This window comes from Suricata suricatta, chromosome 3 (assembly GCF_006229205.1).
Source record: "Suricata suricatta isolate VVHF042 chromosome 3, meerkat_22Aug2017_6uvM2_HiC, whole genome shotgun sequence".
Classification (NCBI taxonomy): Eukaryota; Metazoa; Chordata; class Mammalia; order Carnivora; family Herpestidae; genus Suricata; species Suricata suricatta.
The window spans coordinates 91,686,661-91,708,067 of NC_043702.1; the positions used below are offsets into that span (position 1 = coordinate 91,686,661).

The window sequence follows — 21,407 nt, forward strand, 5'->3', positions numbered from 1 at the left end:
CCAGATTTTGGGTATTTGAAGACTAATGTGGACACACCGCCATTCACCCTATTTTAATACTTGGACGAGTCATAGGAGGAGGAAGGCTGGGTCATCTGTGGACTCTCAGAAGGATTTCCAAATCATGCCACAAAGTCCTTGGGCCACCGTGGCTAAGACTTCTGGGATTCGGAATGGCATCAACAAAATCACACTTTGAGTGGCAAGTATTCCCTTATCCCCAAAAAGGTGACCAAAAAGCTTTCAGAACCAATTTATTATTTTGTTTTTCTAAAGAAACTGAAACACTGCCAAAGGCACCCCAAAGGAAGCCGCACTTAGTTCCAAAACAGAAGTGATATAATTTCAAGGTCAAGTCCACAAAGACATGCAAACTATTTCCTTTGAGCAGGTGTGGGGGAGAGACAGGGGTGACACTTAGTTTTTAAAGAGCCCACGTCTTCCTAAAACCAGTGCCATGATTCACTCACTTCACAACTGAGCTGAGAACAAGATCACCCAACATGTCCTTTCTAACCTGCTTGGCTCGAAGTCAGCTGAAACCTGCTCCGTTAACACAGGGCGGGTTTTGATGCAAAAGGAAAAAGATCTATAAGTTCATGGGAACATCTTAAATAACCATTTATAGTCTGGAATGATTTTATTTTTCTCCAGAGGAGAAAATGCGAAATAATGGATGTAGGAAATAAATCTTATTTACCAGCCCAGGTTTTTCAGCCTCAGCACTGCTGATATTTTGTGCTGGATAATTCTCCGCTGTGGGACCATCCTGTGCTCTGTCAAAAGCATCCCTGACCTCTACCCCCTAGAAGCCAATGGCGCCTCCCTCAGTCATAGCAACCAAAATGGTCTCCAGACACAACCAAGTGTCCTCAGATGAGAATCACTGTACTACTCTAAGAGAGAATTCTAGCTGTTTATAGCAAAGACAGTTACCTGGAATTAAATCCATTTCCCTGGAAAGAGGCTGATTTAATTGTCCCTTTGGTACTGTTAACATCACAGAACTGAAGAGGGGGAGCACGGCTTTTCCTTTTCTGAACATGGAGTCAGAAAATCAACAGCAGGGAGCTGTTTACCCCACACACTGCTAGCACTCACTCGGTGGTCGGATTTCTAACTTCCACAATATGCGAGACACAACAACAGGAGACCACAGTCCCTGACCATTCTGTAAAGTGGTAACTTTGATGTCTATGAAGAAGCATGTCTTGAAGTCCTGGGGACTGCTGTGTTCTATACAAACACGTCCTCCATCAAAATGGTGGCACGGGCATACAAATGCAGACTTGCCAGGTGAAAAGGTTTGGAAGCCATGTCAACAGGTCACACTCCCGCCCAGCTCCTCTCCTCCTGTACCTCCCCCAGATGGACACTCTGTAAATCATGCAGGAGGTCCCCAAGTCCAACAGTTTTGGAAAACCTGGCTCAGGCTGTGGCCAAAGACGCTGTCTCGTCTGAGATCTCCCAGAGCAAAGTGCCTGTGGTCAGCCCTGGCAGGCACTTTCCATTCGCGGGTAGTCGATGCGGCCCATGACTAAGAGGGCATGAAGCCCACTGCGCTCCCCCAAGCAGAGGGCACCACGCTAGCTTCGCCCACCGTGTCCCAACAGGCACAGGCAGAGTCACCTAGCACAGGGGCTCTCTGTGCAACATATCCAGCCCCTGCAGGGCCCTCGCTTTCAGAAGCATGTGCAGGGTGTGAAAGCTGTACCGTGTCACTCCCAACAAAGAGTGGTGGGGTTTGGTGTGCAGCTACTGTGCAAACAAGCAGATACAGCCTTTACTGGATACCCACATGCTGAACGGTCAAATCCATGCATAGTCTTGTTCACTTCTAAGCAGATCCCATTAAGCCCTGGGCACTTGGCTTGATTACTCCCTGGATCAAAGTTAAATTAAATTACCCAACGAGCTTCTTTTCAGACACACACACACACACACACACACACACACACACACACACATGGACTCACCTTCCAGAAGCTATCCACTTTGCCATACACAAGGGACTGGTTCTGCCTTTTGATTTCGTTAATGTGGTGGATGTCGCTGGAGTTCAGATGCTGCTCAACCACAAATCCCAGAAAGCTGTTGTCCGGGGTATGAGCTGATGTGGAAAGGACAGGACAGGGCAGTTAGGATTTCATCAGCAACGATCACAAATTTGAGATAAACCATCTTGCACATAATCAGAGGTTTTCATGTTACCCTATTCTGTGGCTTAACCTGGGAAGGGGGAGGCAGAGGTTTCTAGCAAAACCTTCACATGAGAATTCTCTCCAGGAGGGATTCACTTGAACCAAATGCTGAATCAAATCCTGCCTTTTTCTCCCTCCACCCCGGCCTGTAAAATGCATCTGTCTGCACAGCATTCTGCTGTGTGCACTCCTCCTTCCTATTGCCTTAGCACAAGGCCCACACCCTCTCAGTAGAAATGCTGCCCTCCTGGCTTTACCAACAAATGGCCAGAATAAGGCTGCGCCAAGGGTTCTCACAGGGGTGAGGCCGCTGCTGGCAGCCCCAATACCATGAAATCTGATGCCAGCTGGGTAAAAGGGGAGCTGGGGGCCAAACCAATCCGCTCCGCCCCTAAGAATTACTCACTAATGGGAGACGTCATTATGGAGCTACATGGAACAGATGGAGGCAATGAAGACAGAAAGGAAGGTGAAACTCACTGGGCTGTAAGCCACCCCAGGAACCCAACCACCACAAGGAGCAGTGCGTCGTCTACAAGGCAGATGATTCTGGAAGAGCAAGGAAGGCATCTTTCTCCGGGTCACTCATCACCTCAGTTCTAAAACTTCTCTAGATCAACACGTGACCCAGTGAAGAAGCAACCCCACACCTCCCTCCAACAGTGGTGTCTTGTGCCTACAATCGGAAGAGGAATTTCACCGGAAGGCAACAACCGGAAAAACAATTCTCTGTCGTCGAAACAGAGACCCTTCTCTGCTACGCATTCATTCTGCCCAGAGAAATGTGTTTTCCAGGAGATGACCCTGCAGAGGACCCTAATATTAAATACGGCAACTGCTCTGCTTGACTCTGACCTGAATGGAGCAGCTATAAATACCCTAAATGGAGAGATACTTGATATTCAGACAAATCCGCACAATGCAGGGTATGCATGGCTTCAACCACACTCCTTCGCCAGGGAAGTGGTAGGCACATGGAGCAAGTCTTGCTCTGGTGTCCTCAGGTGCAGGAGCTCTGTGCCAGGCAGGGGGCCTGCACAGAAACCCTGTATGATGAGCAGGGCAGAGGTATCTCTGTGCAAAGACCTAGGAACTTAGAGCCCCAGGCCTCAGTCTCCTCTGGCCCGCGCACAGGTGAATGAGGGAACGCCAGCAGAAAGCCGTGAACTGTGGATGTGAACAAGCCGCGTAAATACTGTGTTATCACCATCTAGTCTCCCAGGCTCCTGCCTAATGGGGGTGACAGAATGAGGAGATAATAGGGTTGTGACTGGGGAGTTGTGTTCAGGCTGGCCAATCTGTTATTTCATTTCTGTGTTCTTGAACAAGTGCCCAGAGGCGATGGCGACGGCTGCAGTTGGCTGGAAAGTAAATGAGTGAATAAATTCTACTGCCAACAAGGGGCAATGGTTGCCTTTTCTCTCTCTTTGAGGAGACGGTGGTGAGGGGCTTGGAAGGGGGATGAGGGAGGGCAGAGGCCGCGGCGCCGCTTCAAACGGCTCTCAGCAAAGCTCCTGGTTAACTAAAAATTCCGAAATAAAAATTGTTTCAACTTTGGGACTGTGCTTTTTACCCTCAGAAAACATATACTGTGACTAAAACTCTGTGCTTTACATATCTGTTTCTGAAATTCAGTTACTTAGTCCCTATATGGGCACTTCATAAAAAAGGGGCATTTTGAATCTATCATCTAAGACAACTTAAAGGTGAAAAAATATACTAAGGTAGAGTCAAAAGTAAAATCATCAAAGCCCCAAAAAAGAAAAGAATAACTCATACATTTATGTATTTTTGTGTCAAAGATTCCGGTAGCTTATGGCTTGAACAGTGAGGGTGAGATAAAATAATCTATTTAAAAATAAAATAATCTATTTAAAAAACCTGTGAGAAACGGTGGACTCTTACTGCTTTATGACTGTAATTTGGTATTAAATCCATTTTGACATTGTATGAACAATTACAGATACGTGCTCTTCTCTGAATTTCCACGCAAACACTTTATTTCAACTCCTGTCTCTGGTCTGGGGGAGTTAGCTGGGGGATGGGCAGCCTGTAAGCGCCGTTAGGGACCGTGGAGAAGATTCCAGGAGAAATGGCTGCGCAGATCAACAGCATGGGCACATTTCACCAGCGCTGGTTGGACCTTTCAGGAGGCTTCCCAGGAAATGCTGAACCCACCACAGGACCCTGGGTGAGGAGGCCGGGGGTTGGAATCACTTGTGCAACAGGTGATTCCAAAGTAGCCACAGGCCCTGGTGTGGCTCCCTTCCAAGGAGCTGGCTGGCAGCTGGGTACCTGCCTGGTGACATCATCCCTGCGGGCCCTGGTCTCAACACACTATTTCTAAAATCAGTTAATAATATATCAAAAGTCACAAAGAGAAGCTGAAGCTCTCTGAAATGACCTTTCTGGGGAGATCCAACTTCATCCCAAGCTTTGTCTTTTGCTCTGTCTGAAGATGGGAGCAAAGAACTTAGCTGTGGGAGGAGGGGCTCAAAGAGAAGGTATTTATATGTCAAGGTCAATTTTTAAAATTTCATCATAAATGGGATGCAGGAAACCCTGTACGTTTGGTAATCACTCTGTCTCAGGTGATGAACAAATGTGACTTTGTTTTAAATGCCTAGCAGCTGAGTTCTATCTATATGCGGTGGTCTGTGTAAGTGCTTTACAGTGATTGTTTCATGAAATCGTCATGACAATCTCTTAATGCATTTGTACACAAGAGAAAATGGGGGGAGATACTTAAACTACCCAAGTCTGCCCACGGGGACAGGGCATGTTGGGAGTCAGAGCCACACCAGCTGGTCTCAGAGCCCAAGCTCCTTAACACATTTTAACATAGAGCCTCACGGTCCAAATATTTTATTATCTATAGAGGCTCTGTCTATAGTGGTAAATATGCTTCTGAGAAAAATAATACTATAAGGTAGACCAAAATACACATGAAAAGACCCAAGGGAAAAAAATTTATGTAAGATTACCTCAGTTTCTTGAGTGACTTATGCTACATATTTGTGGGACCAAGATGATTTTGTATATGTGACAAACAGAAAGGGATTTGCTAACCATTAACAGTGGCCTTAAAATAATCCAGGACAAGTTTTTTCTTTCCTTTTTTTTTTTAGCACTAGTTTAAGTACTTTGGAAGCTCCTATTTACAAATGATTACAAATCAGCCTGATGAGGGTGCTGAGCAGATTACAGCGATGATTTCTTTTAAGAACTACGGGTACGTTAGCTTGAATAATTCATTCAACAACAACCATTTTAGAGCACTCTTTCTAAAAAGCCAGGTGAAATGCGAGGTGCTGAGAGATGACAACACCAAGATGAGTTTCTGCCTTCACAGAGTTTACCAACTACTTAATAAATGAGGCATTTATTTCTACCACGCAGTAATAAATAACGTCATTTCAAATATAATTCAAAAATTTTATTTGGTCAGGGGCTCTGTCGGTTAAAGCACCCAATTCTTGATTTCAGCTCAAGTCATGATCTCCTGGTCTGAGCCCCACATTGGGCTCTGTTTGGGGAATCTCTTTGGGATTCTCTCTCTGCCCTCCTCCCATTTGCATGCTTGCGAGCTCACTCTGAGATAAATAAACTTAAAAAAAAACTGTATTCAGTCAAATCAACCCTTCTTTCAGTGCCTAAATCTCTGAAGTCCCTGTCTTTCCACCACTAAATCCTAAGCACTTGTACTAAAATGTGCAAATATTCATTTAAAAGTTGCTGTGCTGGCCTTTAACCACAGCTGGCACTATCATGTTGGGGACCCCCACACCAGCAAGTCGCCAAGGGAGGAAACCACAGAGCCAGCCTGGGCTCCTCCCTCCGCCCTTACCAACTCCCGAGGATGTTTACTTGCTTACAAATCTCAACCCTCTTCCTCCTCTGCACCATTCTTAGTTCTGACCTTGATTCTTGTTGAGACTTCTGTAGTAGGCAAGTCTTCTTTTGCCTCAATGAAATGACTATTTACTTAGGTTTTCCTGATTGTAATGGAAACATATCCTCTTGCAAAACTTTCTACTATAAACCATAGGAAAAGATGTAAGAAAAAAAAGATAATCATCCATCACCTTACCCCCTAGAAATAAGTGCCATCAGTGGATTTTTTCCCTTACATGTATTTTTTTTTTAATCCTAAGATCAAAACTGGATCCTACTATATACCTAGTCTTACTCACAAATGTACCACAGGCATCTTTGTGGGTTAATACCCACAGCTCATCACTGATTGTTAAATCAGTATTTCGGAGCACGAACTCTTTCCATCAGCTGGGATGCCCCATGGTTCTAGTCTGCCAGCATCGCTTTATACAACCACGCTTCCCCCAAGCCATGCAATTCTGTTTTATTTAGGTAGTTGGTGTGGTGCCAGTCCTGACCCCTGGGCTGTCCCCACTCCCCATGCCTCTAAGGATGGGCACATACTACAGAAGACTCTACTTGACCACAGCTCATTTAAAAGCTGAGCGTGTGGTCCAAGTCCCACCTGTCACAGCTGCTCCAGACAAGTCAGCTACACGGTCTTTCTGCTACAATCACCAAGCAGACAGGGAGGAAGTCTGAAGCTACAGATGTCATCTGTGCATCATGTGAGAATGAAGCCAGCCAATCCAGAGAAAGGCAGAGCCAAGAGAGGGAGTAAATAAACATAGTCTCCAAGCCCAAATCCAGCTCAACCTAAAGCTGGTTTCAACAATTCCCAGGGACAAGAGCCAACAAACCCTTGTGACCAAGTCAACAAGACAGAAATCCAGACTGATACATCCTACAAGATGTTTGGGATGTTTCCCAATTGCTGACTATCGAAATCAACTAGTATTGTAGATGATCACACCCTTGTAGCTTTTTATTTCTTTTGAGAGAGAGACAGACAGACAGACAAAGCACGCAGAAGCAAGCAGGTCAGAAGGGGCAGAGCAGGAGAGAGGGGGAGAGAGAAAATCTTAAGTAGGCTCCACACTCAGCATGGAGCCCAAGGCAGGGCTCAGTCTCACAACCCTGGGATGACGACCTGAGCCAAAATCAAGAGTTGGGACATTCAATTGACTGAGTCACCTAGGCACCCCTTGCTTTTCTAACTTCTGCAGTGGATTTCTGAGTTGTCTCTGTACTATCAGCCAGGCCCTTCCTCCTTCCCCGCTCCCTACCCCAGCACATCCTCTGTGATTCTTTGCAACAAACACGTCACTGTGGCAGTGTCTGGCTAAAATCTTCCCGGCCCTTCTGGATGAAGCACAGGCCATCCTAACTGTCTTCCCAGCTTCATTTCAGGTCACCCTCTGATAGTTCTGCTCTATGACGACCTACTTGGGGGTTGCAATGCATGTTTTCCATGTTTTCTTGTGCTGGCACATGTCTGGTGTGTCTCTCACCTCCTCCTCCCTTGAAGGCTCAGCCCCCTCCACTTCCTGGTTGAGGGATTCTCTAACTTCCCGACACTGGTTTGACACTGGTTTAAGTAGCCCTCCGCTTAGACCAGGAAGAGCCACAGCCCCTTTCACACGTTATTATCTCCCCTGACAGAGTACATGCTCCTTGAGGCGGCACCAGGTCTTACGCAGACTCCCAGAGCATAGGAGGAATTGAGCAAGTATCTTTTGCATGCATGACTAAGTCAATGGGGAATGCTAAATTAACGGGTGTGGCGGACTCTTGTAGGTAGATCTACATTACCAAGCAGCAGAGGCCATGCCTAAGGTATTCCCAGCATTGGGCTCTTTGCACGAAAGCCCCAAAACTAAAGCCTGTTCTTCGTGGGATTAACCTTTAGCCGAGGTGGCTCATCATAATTCCAGAACCTAGTTCATGCCTATCAAGTGATAGGTGTTTAGTAAATATTTATTTGGTTGATAAACTAATTTGTCTTTTACTCTAGGTCACAAGGTTGAAGGTGGGAAGAAGGGAAAGAAATCAGTGGCACATAGCTGTAAAATTCTAACATCACAGGTTTCTCAGTACTGTCCACTCCTTCAACATCAGCACATTTGCTGAGCACTTCCTATGAGACAGACAACAACTTGGGAAGAGTTGAGAATATACCAGTGAATAAAACAAGCATAAATGAAGCTCCCTTCATTCATCTGAGCTCACATGCCTCTGGAAAGACAAAGAGTCACGTAACGCAATGTTACAGACAAAAAAAGAAAAACAACTGGTTTGGTGACCAGTATTGAAGTCTAGTTAACGATATGCTGAACATCTATGAGTTAAGTTTTCTTTTACTCATCAAAAAAAAAAAATGCTGATAATGAATGGAGAGAAAGGAGACATATGGACTGATAGGCCACAGAATAAGTAAAAGAAACTGTTAATTGTGGGGTCTAGGCTGTGGGTTTCTATTGTACATTTCTTTCACCCTTTTTGTATATTTGAGAACTTTGTTAACAAAGAGGGTGAGAACACTGGCTGCCATTCACGATGGTGGTGCTGATTCTGATGAGGTAACCGGAACAACAGAAAAAACTTTAGTGAAAGATGCAGTCACATCACCCAAGAAGGTATCTGGTTTTAAAAAACTACACAGCTAGTGATGTTATACTTCAAATTTTACCAAAATTGAATTTTTTCAAATGGTGGTGATGATGGGCTCGGAGACAGAGAGAGAAAGAAAGAGAGGGAGAGGGAGGAGAGGTCAGGATGCGAGCTGGGGAAACTATTATGTACAGCTGGGCTGAAACGATGGGCACCTGAACTGTTGACAAAGGCACAGGAGAGTAAATTCCACAAGTGTCAAAAAGCAATTTAGGAGGGAATGGTCTCCCCAGAAGAACATCCCTCCTGAAGGCTGAGACGCAGATAAAGGACTGTAAGTCTGAACCTATCACTCACTGGGCTGCACAGAAATAGAAGGCAAGCGTCCTCCTGATCACAGTCAAAGGACAAAAGGCAGTTTGAATCACAAACAACTCCTCGGCTTGTCAGGCCCTAAAAATGAAATTGTACATAGAAGCACCTGATCTCAGCTGAAGCCAACAGGTTTATCATTTGCACGAAGGGAAAGTGGTCCATTTCTCTAAGTCCTGTTTCATCAGGTGGAATTTTTGGTCTACAAGCCACTAACCCAATCATGCAAATAAATGTGATCATGAGCCCCAAATTCGGGGAGAAATTCAGAGATAGAATGTCAATGACAACCGGAGCATATTTGAACTCAGAAATCCCAACCACATGAACAAATTCCATGGAAAGACACAAGAGAGCAACTTGAAGCCACTGGCCCTAAGAAGCTTCTATAATTTCTTGGTACATTTGGGGGGGGTTATCATTGGTATGCAACGTTACGTTAGTTTCAGGTGTACAACACAGCTTCAACAGAGAAGTTTCTGTAATTTTAAGTTTGTATAACGTGTCTCCCTCTTCCTTACCGTGTTACATGGACCAAAATCGAAAAGGCATTATTGTTCAATTTAATTTAACCCAATTGATATTTTCTAAATGCCTACCAGAAGCCAGGCATTCTTCAAGGTATGAGGAGTTTCATCAATGAGCCAAACACAAAAATTCTATTATATGTCTCGGATTCCAGGATAGGAAAAAGAAAATAAAAATAAGTAAAGCATAAATGTTGCCTGGTAATACAGTAATACATAAATGCTGCCTGGTAATATGCAGAAAACAAAGCTCAGAAGGGGCACAGGAAATGGGGCAAAAAAGAAGTTGAATTTAAAAGAGGGGGACTCAGGGTTGGCTTTACTGCAGTGACATTTCAGTTAAAAGCCTGAAGAAAGAGATGTAGAAGTCTAAGGGAAGAATGTTCGGAAGATGGACTGACTAGCCAATGCAAAGGTCCAGGGGTAGGAGTGTGCCGGGTCCATCTAAGAAACAGCTAGGGGGCTACAGAGCAGTGAGCAAGAAGACATGGAGTAAGACATGAGGCCAGATAGGTACTGGTGCCTACAGGGAGATGCCATGACTTTGTGAGCATCCTAGTGTCATGATCTAACTTATGTTTTCATTAGTGCCATCCTGTAGTTAGGGAAAACAGTCTTTTTGTTCTTTATTCACTTATTCAACAATTATCACCAGTGATGCCTACCACTTGAGGTACGGAGGACTGAACAGTGAGCACGCTTGTGGGGCTCACAAGCCAGGATCGGGGCTGGAACCCAGGTACCAGAAGCACAGAGCAGCAGGGCCTGGCTTGGGGTCGGAAGGTTCTCCAGAGGACAGGATGCCTCCCTGAAGGATAAGCAAGAGTGTGTGTGTTGGGGGTGAGGGCTAGGGGCTTCCAGACTGAGGAACGCACACCCAGCAGCAGAGAAAACGTGACCCCCTGGAAGATGCGTAAAAGCCAAGAGGAGGCGAACAGCATGAGACAGGCCGGATGGTGTAAAGAAAGGAGAGTAGAGGGGGTGACATGGGAAGGCTCTCAGCTAACACCCCCAGAATCCCCAGCCTGCTCTTCACTCAACTCCAGGACCGCTCCCCATCGTTTCTGCCCCAAACGTCCACACATTTGGAGAAACGCCGAGTACTCCCCAGCCCTGACTGCAAGGGCACGTGTGAATACAGCGTCTTCAGACTGTGAATGACAGCCGAAAGCTTGCAGGCTCTCAAAACAGTGACTCACTAATTTATTAAAAATAAACCAACACAAGCAGTCTTTGTCTAGAGAACAGGAAACGTTCTATGTTGGTGACAGGAATGGTGAGGTTGTTCAGCAAGGACGGGGTAACTCCAGGTTTAAGTTGTCAACTTCAGGGCTTTATTCTCTCTTGGAAATGGGATGGGCAAAATGGCTGGCATTCATTTACTGCGGTATGGCACACCTTGTTGGGAACTGAGAAAAATAAAAGAGACCGCCTTTATGAGTCTAGAAAAAGCAGTACGTACTTTGAACCACAGGCTGCCGAATGAAATAATGCCTAAATATAGGGTGAAGCCAAGTCTCCATCAAGCCCAGAAAAAGCAGCAGTTAATTTTTAATAAGAAACAACAAAAGTTTCCCCAAATAGGTACAAATTAGGAGTTGGTCACTTGATGGACTATAAAACAGCCTTGGAAATTGTGATTTTAAATGTAGATCCTTAAAAAATATTATGAGATCTTAAGAGAAGGGCCAAAAAAGGTGATATAGAATTTTATTATGTATTTACAACTATGTAAAAATATACCCATGAAAAATAAAATAATGCTTATATCAGGGTATGGAGGCTTTTTCCCTCAGGGGAGGCTTTTTCTGTTTTTTAATTGGGTTACATGTCTCTTCAATTTATTGGAACAATGGAGGAAGTCTTTTAAATAGAGTCTTCAAGGGAAAAAATAAAATTTTGCTCTCACGGTGATTTGAAGGAAGCAAGAGAGGCGAGGCATCTGGGGGGCTCCTTCTGGGACCAGCAGGCCGTCTGGGGGGACCGGGGCCAGCATGCAGGGAGGGGTAAGGGCAGGGGAGAGAAGGGCAAACGAAGGGCACTGTGGTCTCTCATCAGGGATAGTCCAATACAAGCTGAGCTCTCCAGACCTGGCTGTGGGGCAAGACATGGCCTTAGTGCCCAGCCCACGGGCCACCTGGAGTGTGGACAGAGGTGACTGCATGCTCAAGCAGCCACTGTGAGCGAGGAACAACCCAACTTTGGAGCTTCTTGGAAAAAGTCATCACTCAGTACATGTAGCCAAAAGGACTCAGTGTTGTCTGACCACTCAGTTGGTCTGTGTAGAAGCCACTCAGGGAGGTGACCGGAACGGTCTACGCTGACATGCACAAAAATGCCTGAGTGCAAACCGAATACACAAAGAGAAGAGTTCCCATGAAATTCTGAGATCTGGGGCAAAACAGTAAAGAAAAATCAGGTTTTTCAACTTGTAAAAACTCGACCAACTTAGGGAGGAGATGGTTAGAGCAGAAATAGGAGCGGCTTTAAAGCAAGAAGCGTGCTCTGAATGTTTAAAAGCCAACGCGCTCTGGTCAGGACAACCTCATGTCGCTGGTCCTGCAGACGGGTCAGAAGCAGCGCCTTTCTGTTTCTTTGTCCTCCCTCTGGGCCCATTCTGACCTGCGTCTGCAGCCTCACTCTGCACTCCACACCTGCCCGGACACTGCTCAACCTGGCCACAGGACAGTCGGACTGGAAGATAATGAAGTTCTACGAGTGTAATGCGATTTCTGTGGAGTCCCACTTTTCGTTTTCACCTCACCAGCAGAGCATGAGCAAATGCACCTGTAATATACACGTAATATACACCCACTATGCAATGCCAACGGTCAACCCACACAGTAAACGCTAGTAAATTTGCCGCATTGAAAAAAAATGAACAATACATAAATAGAACTCGATACTTCCTCATGCTCAAAGCAACAGTCTTCCCCTTCAGACCACTAGAACAGCCACATTTATCCGGAAGGTGAGGGAATGGATGATTCTGTGGGGATGACGAGGCTAGACTGGATCCACCCTTGCACGTGGAAGGGACACCCTCTCGAGGATGCACTCAAGTTCCCTCTGGGCGGGCTTTGGGAGTCACTGTTTTGTATCAGTTCTCCAGCCCGGACACATCACAACATGATAAAAGTCTCAAACTGCTTAATTTCCCTCTTCATGTCCCTATTTCCTCCATGTAAGACAGCGTCATCCAAGAGAATGCTTGCCATCAACCGTGACATGATGGCTGAAGCAACCATACATGACCCCTGCCTTCTGCAGCTGCCTCTTTAGGAGTTCCAAAATGATTATATTTTTAAATTTATTTAAAAGAATTTTTTAATGTTAATTTATTTTTGAGAGAGAGAGAGAGAGAAGCACAAGCAGGAGATGGGCAGAAAGAGAGGGAGATACAGAATCTGAAGCAGGCTCCAGGCTCTGAGCTGTAAGCAGAGCCCAATGTAGGGCTTGAGCTTGTAAACCATGAGATTATGACCTGAGCCAAAGTCAAATGCTAAACTGACTAAGCCACCCAGGCGCCCCACTAATTTATGTTTTTTTATTTATTTTGAGAGAAACAGAGCGCAAGCAGGGGAGAGGAGGGGAGGGGAGGGAGACAGAGAATCCAAGCAGGCTCTATGCACTCAGTGCGGGGCTCAACCTGAGCCGAAATCAAGAGTCAGATGCTTATCTGACTGAGCCACCCAGGCGCCCCCCAAATGCTGATTTTCTAATTCTTTATTCCTTTGGCATTTATTAGCTGTGATTTCTTCATGATTAACAATTTTCTTTCATCAGCTTTTTGATTATCTTCAAGTATGATTTGTCCTAGAAAGTCAGGATCAAAGCCGGATTTTTCCCCTTTATTTTTCAGAGGAATGAAGCAGTGCCCTAGCAACGTTGGAAGGGAGGTTGATTGATTTTGTGGATTTACTCATTTGGAGGATACTCAAGGAGTGTTTGTCACTGTTCTGACTGCAATCCTCTGTAGCTGTTCTTCCTTGTGAATTTACCCCATCTCTGATTGCTGTGTCCTTCTGACCCCACCCCAGTTTCCTTGCTTTGTGGTGTGCCGACATGTCCCATTATGAACGGTTCCTGCGCTGGACCTGGGATCAGCTATTTATGTGAGCAGGAGGTTCCTTGTAGTGGGAAAGGTATCTAAGGATTCCCAGTCTGGGCACCTAGGATACTCCTTGCTACTGGGTTGTCTTTACTCTTGATTCTTTTCAAAGTACAGAGCTAGGAAATATGTCCTTTTAAAAGAAAAAGAAACAGATATATATTGATATTTCCTACTTAAGCTGAAATTACACAGTCTTTACTTAAATTCTTTAAATATTCCCCTTGATCTAGCACCCTGAATATCTTGGTCCTGAAAGCATACCTGTAATAGTTTCAAATAGCAATGTAAGTATTTCCCATTATGAATGCATGGTCCAAAGATTACGTTTTAAAAGTCACTTGAAGTAATTATTTTCTCTGTGTGGGACATTTGCACTCATCTGATAGAACACTGGGCCTGTTTTATTTTTTAAGTCTGTTTTCAGATTTTACTGAATAATTTCTTCTTTTTTTAAATTACATAAAACATGTACATGGTTGCAAAGTCAAAATAAGGTACGTTAAAGAGATAGCTACTCTTCTATCCCTAGTCCCGCACACCTTTCCTCCAGGGGAAGTCATTTTCATCCGCACGTTATTTATGCTTGCATTACGCCTTTCTAAAATACAGGCAAATTCATACACACTAATGTATGCACACACTGCCTTCTTACACGGAAGGGAACAGGTCGACAGGCAGCCTTGCATTTTGGTTTTATCACTTATAAAGTATCCCAGTCCTCTCCCCAGAGCAGTGGGGACCTCCCCCACTGCTTTTTTGGTTTTTAAGTTTACTTATTTATTTTGAGAGAGTGTGAGAGTGCAAGCAGGGGTGGGGCAGAGAGAGAGGGAGAGGGAGAATCCCAAGCAGGCTCCACACTGTCAGTGCAGAGCTGAATGTGGGGCTCCAGCTCATGAACCATGAAATCATGACCTGAGCTGAAATCAAGAATCAGACGCTTAAGTGGCTGAGCCGCCCAGGCTCCCCATCTGCCCTCACTGTTCTTTAGTTCCAGAGTGCTTCTCTCTATCAGTGGGCCATGTCATTCACTCAGTCTCCTATCATGAACATCTGGGTTATTTCCAGGCTTTGCCTATTACAAATGGTGCCACAATAAATGACCTGTGCACACACCATTTTTAATTTTTGGTCACTTACCTCTGGCATAGACTCTTAGATATAGCCTGTTCAAAGGAAAGTTGTATTGGTAGATTTGCCAGATTGTGACTAAAGTCCCCCAGTAGGTACCACGCCCACTAGCAGAGCGGGACAAGACAGACCCTCACCACTGGAATGCTACCAACTTTTGGATGCTGGTCAACTTGATGGTTGGGACATGGTGTCTTGGTGCAGTTAAAATATGCATGTCTCTTTATGGTGAGTGAGGGTAATATGTTTTCAAATGTTTGGGGCAATAAGCTTCTTTTTCCTCCAAACAAGTGATGGCCTTTGTCCATCTTCCTGTTGGATCACACAACTTTTTCTTCGGTTTTTAGAAGCTCTTTATGCATTAAAGAATACTAATCTTCCAAGGTAGAATTTGCTTATGTTTTTACCATATAGGTTCATTCTATTTTTTTTAAAGGTCATCAAATCTATCCATTTTCCTCCTGATTTCTGCTGAATTCTGAGTCACTTAGGAAATTCATCTCCTTCCCAGGATAATATGAATTAATCTATGTTTTCATTTTAGTTACATTTTAAGCAGTGACTTTCTTTCAACTCCATCAACCAACATCGCCGAAAATTCTCCATTCATGGAGAACAAAATTGGTAGTTAGGACTCTGAATTTCAACATTCTAAAAGAGAACTTTATACTTTCTGGAACACTTCCTATTCTTATTTCCTGGATACAGGACACACCATCTTGCAGAGGGCATACACATAGCCTATGATTCAGGCAATTCTCGCCATTTTAGACACAGCTAACATTTCATTTGATGAACATCACTGAATCATTTCTGATGTTATTTTGTACCACCTCATCCCAGCCCATCAAAGTCATACAACAAAGTCAAACCAAAGGCGAACTCCAACCATGCCTTACTGTGCTAACCAGCCATCCGACATCTAACATGCTTATCCCCTAAACTGTGCCCCACACAGGCTGCAACAGCAGGATGGCATAACCCTAGGGACAACAATAACGTCTGCCATGCATGTAACACGCTCTCACAAATCCTTCCGAGCTGAAGAGAACACGTGACCATGCCCTGACTTTTAAATCACCACCTCCCAATTGCCATAACCCTTCTTAATTCTTCAGTCTCCCACCTCACATGCAAGCCTGAGTACACTGTGTTCCTCGTTATGTTTAGTGAACTTGAGAAAAAGGTCATCTTCAGGTGGCTGCAAGGGGTAGGGGCCGTCACACAGGGAGAAAGTCGGCCACAGGTCCCTTGGGTCTTAACAAAGCAAACAGATTCACATCTCAGACGCTAATTCTAGGATGAAAATCTCTGGATTAAAATTATTCTGATAATTTTGGAAAATGGGAATTCTCCACTCTGAGCATCCAAATGAACTGGTGTTTCACTCATGTGACCTTGCATTTCCAGAACAGGATTCACCTCATCACCAAGGTATATGGACTTGAACTATAAAATTTATTTTTGGCATGATCACAGTCAAATTTGGATTTTCCTCTAGAGTCCTCAGCTGATTAGTAAGGAGGCTAGAGGTGGTAAATTGATAGCAGCAGTAAGAAATGGTCAAAGTGGGGAAGGAATAGTCGAGAAACAGAAAAATGCAAATACCTACTGCGGGGGTCAGTAAGGACATTTTTTTAGAAGTCCATTTAACACCTCCTAAAATTATCACTACTACTGGCAACAATGACACCTCATGAGCAAGAGAAAGTGAGATTTCATTCTGGGGCCTGCACTTAAGAAGCTGATTAAGTATGAAACAGCTTAAAATAGTTTCCCTTAAAAAAAAAAAAAAAAGCTGACTTTTTTCTTTACAAGTTTTGATGCTTAAATAATTAAGACTTAATTTTTTGGAAAGTGTACCTACACGAAAGACCTCACTCCTCATCAGTAATCAAGAGGACCCTACGCAGCACAAAGTGAAATGAACCATGTTCAGTGATTATCCATCCAGAATCCATGCTAAGTACTTTCCCAAATGGTTTCCAGTGATACTTTGTGTTGAACATTTTTTTCCTCTAGTACATTTCTAAGGCTTTCCACAAAATGCTCACATGGCCTTTCAATTCCAATTAAACAAACAAACAAACCCCCAGTTACTCCCAAGGGAAAGACTCCACAGCACACATTGCTATAGCTAAGAGCCCTGGGAAATCATAACCTAAAATATGTGGCCATTTGTCTTCCGTGGCATTCTGGAAAGAGAGGTGAGGCACGAATACTCACGGAACATGGTGTAAAACTGCTGTGGGTTCAGATTCCATTTGCCCCAGGGCGTCTTGTGGCCTTTAGACTGGGCATAGTTAGCATGGTTGAACTCTGGCTCGGTGCCGAATGAGTCTAGGACTCGGAGCATGCACCTGAAAGGAAAAAGCAATGTGGATAAAACTGCAACCTTGACCCTGAAGTTCTGAAGGTAAAAATTCTAACCCCTCCTGCAGGGACTACCAAAAAAGGAGAAATACATTTTAATTTTTTTAAATGTTTATTTTTGAGAGAGAAAGGGAGAGAGGTGGGGGGCGTACAGAGGCTACACAATGACAGCAGAGAGCCCGATGTGGGGCTGGAACTCACAAACTATGAGGTCATGACCTGAGCTGAAGTTGGACATTTAACCAACCGAGCCACCTGGGTACCCTGACATTTAAGCAGAAACACTACTGGGCAGATAGTGTGAGTACTCTAGAATATATATATATCAAACGTCACCATGTGTGACTTCTGAGCCCAAACCATCCCACGCAGATCTGATCTGCTTCAGGTTGGCGGACTAGTCACAGGAGATTGCTGAAATGCTAGCAAAATAAAAAGTCCCATGAGAGCTGGCACTGAAGACCACCATGGTCCCTGCTGTACCCCAAGCTAGGGACAGTAAGAAAGAGAGAACTATCGTTTTTAGAAGTGGCTTCGGTCTGAATATTTGTGTTGCTCCTCCCAAATTCTTATGCTGAAATCCTAATCCCCAGAGGTAATGTACTGGTAGGTGGGGCCCTGGGGGTGACTAGGTCATGAAGGTTGAGCCCTCAGGAATGGCATCAGTGTTCTTAAAATGAGATCCCTAACAGTGTCGCTGCCGATCCCGGCAAGTGAGGACACAGCAAGAAGTCTCAGACGCGGAGGAAGGAGAGCCTCACTCAACTACACCAAAACCCTGATCTTGGACTCGAGCTCTGAGAAATGTGAGCCATAAATGTTGTTTCTAAGCCACCCAGACTGTGGCATTTTGTTAGGACAGCCCAGATGGAGGTTTTGGTCTCCTTAAAGCACATGGCATACCTTCTCTCTTTCAACAGTCATTTATCAGTTTCATCCATCAGTAACAGTATTTAATTTTAGGTAGAGTTTAGAATCTCACTCAATAGACAGTGTTGCTTTTTATTCATTTAACAGTAACAGCACATCTGCTTTCTTCCAGAGCCTGAAGAGGTGAAACTGAAGACATTTCATTGCCTCTTCCAACAAAGTGTTCCAATCGGTCAGCCCAGTCTGCTGCACCCCTTATGTCTGTATGATCTTTATGTTAAATGTTTTTTTTAAAGCATTATTTTGTGACATGGAAAGAAGATGAAATTCAAATTTCAGTATTCAAAAATGAAGTTTTATTTGAACACAGCCACACCTAATTGTTTACTTACGGTCTGACTGCTTTCACCTGTAACAGTTAACTTCAATAGTTGTCACAGAGACCATATGGCCAGCAAAGCCTAAAATATTTACTCCACTGCCCTTTACAGAAAGAAGCTGCCGATCACTGCTTTAGAGTCCTCAAACAACGACCAATAGCAGAAAGGAACCGATTCTAAAACAGAATTGAATTTGCTTATATTTATTTCATTACTGATTTTCAAAACATTAATGTAAATTTAGCGTGTGCCTGGCCAATAAAAATAGTTCTGTTTTCTGTGGTCATACGTCAGCAATACTTATGGATGGCTCCTAATATTAGGACCGATAAGCATAAAAGCAAATATGTAAGCCTACACTGTAGAATCAGACAATGGCAAGTTCTCAGTATCAGGTTCAGTTTCTTTTTTCCTTTTCCCACTATTATGAAGGCATTCTTTCAACCTCTTTTCTTTTACATCATCACTGTGTGATTCAAAAACATAAAATGCAAACATCAGATTGTATTTTCCAGAAAAATCAAGAGTAAACTGCCACTTGAGTGTGAGGATTTTCTCATCAGAGATCACCACCATTTGTTTAGACAAGGAAGGGAGGAAAAGAAAGAGGACAGAAGGAAATACAAGCCAGCCATACAACAAGTTTCCTTATTTTGGATTCCTGTGTGGACCTCAAGAAACATGCTCCAGTTATACTGACAATTTTCACAGTATCACCAAGAACACATCATCAGCCTGGCAGCCAAGAGGTAGACAGAAATGGGAGCCCACAATACAGGAACAAGAAAGCTAGGGGCCCAAGGAAGTGACCAGTGTGTGTTTTAGCCATTCTCTGAATAGCCCAGGAACTTCCCTTGCTCTTAATGAAAGATTCCCATTCTTCAACTTATATATATTTTTTAATATAAGAATTTACAATAAAAACCTTTATGTTACTCCCCCCCCCAAAAAAAAGGACGCCTGGGTGGCTCAGTTGGTTAAGCATCCAACTCTAGATTTCAGCTCTGACCATAAACTTATGGTTCGTGTGCTGACAGCATGGAGCCTTCTTGGGATTCTCTCTCCCCTCTCTCTCTGCCCCTCCCCCATGTTCAATCGCATGCACTGTTTCTCTCAAAATAAACATTAAAAAGTGTATATAACATCTTTTTAAAAAATTCCTATATTAATTAACTCTTTAACTTATATACTTAAATAAGACACAGAAGCCACTGGTTGAAGTCAGTGCATTTTCTTCTGTGAAAGATGGCACTGCCCAGAAAATGGCAGGGACAGTAGTGCCCACTCTGTAAAAGTCGGCTGGGGGTTTGGGGGGGGGGGGCGGGCACATGACAGGTGGGGTTGCTCGGCTCCCGCTGAGGGCCGGGGCCGGGGCTCAAGGATTACAGTGTTCTGTGCAGCCACAGCAGGGAGGGACAGGTCACCCTTGTCATGAAAATCCTTTATCTCGAAGGCTTTGGCTACGTCCACTCACTTGCCATCAACCTAGCAGGGTCTATTCCCCTCTAGCTTTGTTTGTTATTTTACTTTTAACTTTGAGTTTTACTGGTTTTATTTTGAAATTGGATCATTAAGACAAACCCTGATGAGTAAGGAGGCCTGGCAGGAGCCTAATGCCTGCAAGCCCAAGCCCAAGCCCAGACGCAGACACAGTGCTATGTGACGCTTGGCTTCTTCCCAGCAGAAAGCTATAGGATGAATGACTGAAGGTCTGAGAAACTGGTGATTCTACATCCTTATGTTTACGCTTTGGTTTGGAAATCATCTATTTTTTTTTTTTTTTTAGCTGACCTGGGTTTGTTTTATAAACCAGAGGCAGGGGACTGATCTCTGTGTAGGGCAGAAGAGCTTTAACATTATAGTTTTCCTTCTTCGATCACATTCCAGAGCTCTGTGTTTGGAACTGGGCTTGTGTTGTTAATGTTTATGTAGTTCCTCTAATGTCTTTTGTGTGTTTGAACCATCAGGAACAGACCGATGACTTAAAAAGATATGGCCTTGCTGCCCGAGGCAGCCAGCCTCCTTCTAACAGGAATCGCTGCAGTACTGCCAAAGGACTCCTGGAACGTTCTCTTTGCTGTGAGCCACATTACTGTAAGATGGAGGCTCACAACTTCTTTGCCAGGACCTACTTTCTTATTTGGAGTTTGATGTAAAATATAGTATCTCTTGCGGTGCCTGCTGGCTCAGTCAGTTGAGCGTCCAACTCTTGATTTCAGCTCACGTCATGATCCCAGGGTCGTGGGATCGAGCCTCAATGGGCTCTGCACCGAGTGTGGAGCTTTCTTGGGATTCTTTCTCTCCTTGCCTTTGCCCCTCTCCCTCACTCACTCTTTCTCTAAAATAAAATCAACCAAAAAACATGGTATATCTTGCACTATTTGTGTTTCCGTTTCCTGTGTGTCCTCAATGCTTAGCTAAGAACTCTTATGAAACAAAATGGGTATGAGTTTTGCAATCCCTAACAATATGCTCATTGCATGTAGGCACTGCGAACAGGTGTAACTCAATTTCTTGGGTCTCCACATAAACTGGACAGAATTTATAATTTTTTTTCCCAAGATCAACAGGACTCAAGGTTTTGCTCCTAAATGAAAGATCACGTTTAATGGATTTATTGGAATTCATTTAATGGGATTCATACCATCTCCCATGCACAGAGATGAATTCAGAGTCTTGAGAATGTCTAATCTTCAAAAGGGAAAGAAATGGGCAAGCAGTTTTCTAGAGGACCTGCTTGGTCTTTTGATGAAATCTTACCTTCGTCACACTGCAAAGACTAGAGGGCCAAAGTCCTAACAGACCTCCTGCCAGCTCGGATCACAACGTAAGCAATTTATTAAAGAAATGGAGGATGTGGACACCCTTCCATAAAACCCCTCTGTGATGGGCTCTTTTCATCCAACAACTTTCAAATACTGATCAGTGATAACCATTTGAATAATGAAACCATCCT

At 44.1% G+C, this 21,407-nt stretch overlaps 1 protein-coding gene across 2 annotated transcripts in view; it reads right to left on the minus strand.

Moving 5' to 3' along the window:
• The window catches only part of MGAT5 (alpha-1,6-mannosylglycoprotein 6-beta-N-acetylglucosaminyltransferase), a 336,674-nt gene that overhangs the window by 88,999 nt on the left and 226,268 nt on the right, over positions 1 to 21,407 (minus strand). For both annotated transcript variants that reach the window (XM_029934680.1, XM_029934681.1), the window contains 2 exons: positions 17,055 to 17,188; positions 1,977 to 2,110 (listed from right to left, as the gene is read on the minus strand). In XM_029934680.1, coding sequence (XP_029790540.1) covers positions 1,977 to 2,110; positions 17,055 to 17,188 — 268 coding nt within the window. The remainder of the gene's footprint in view (positions 1 to 1,976; positions 2,111 to 17,054; positions 17,189 to 21,407) is intronic.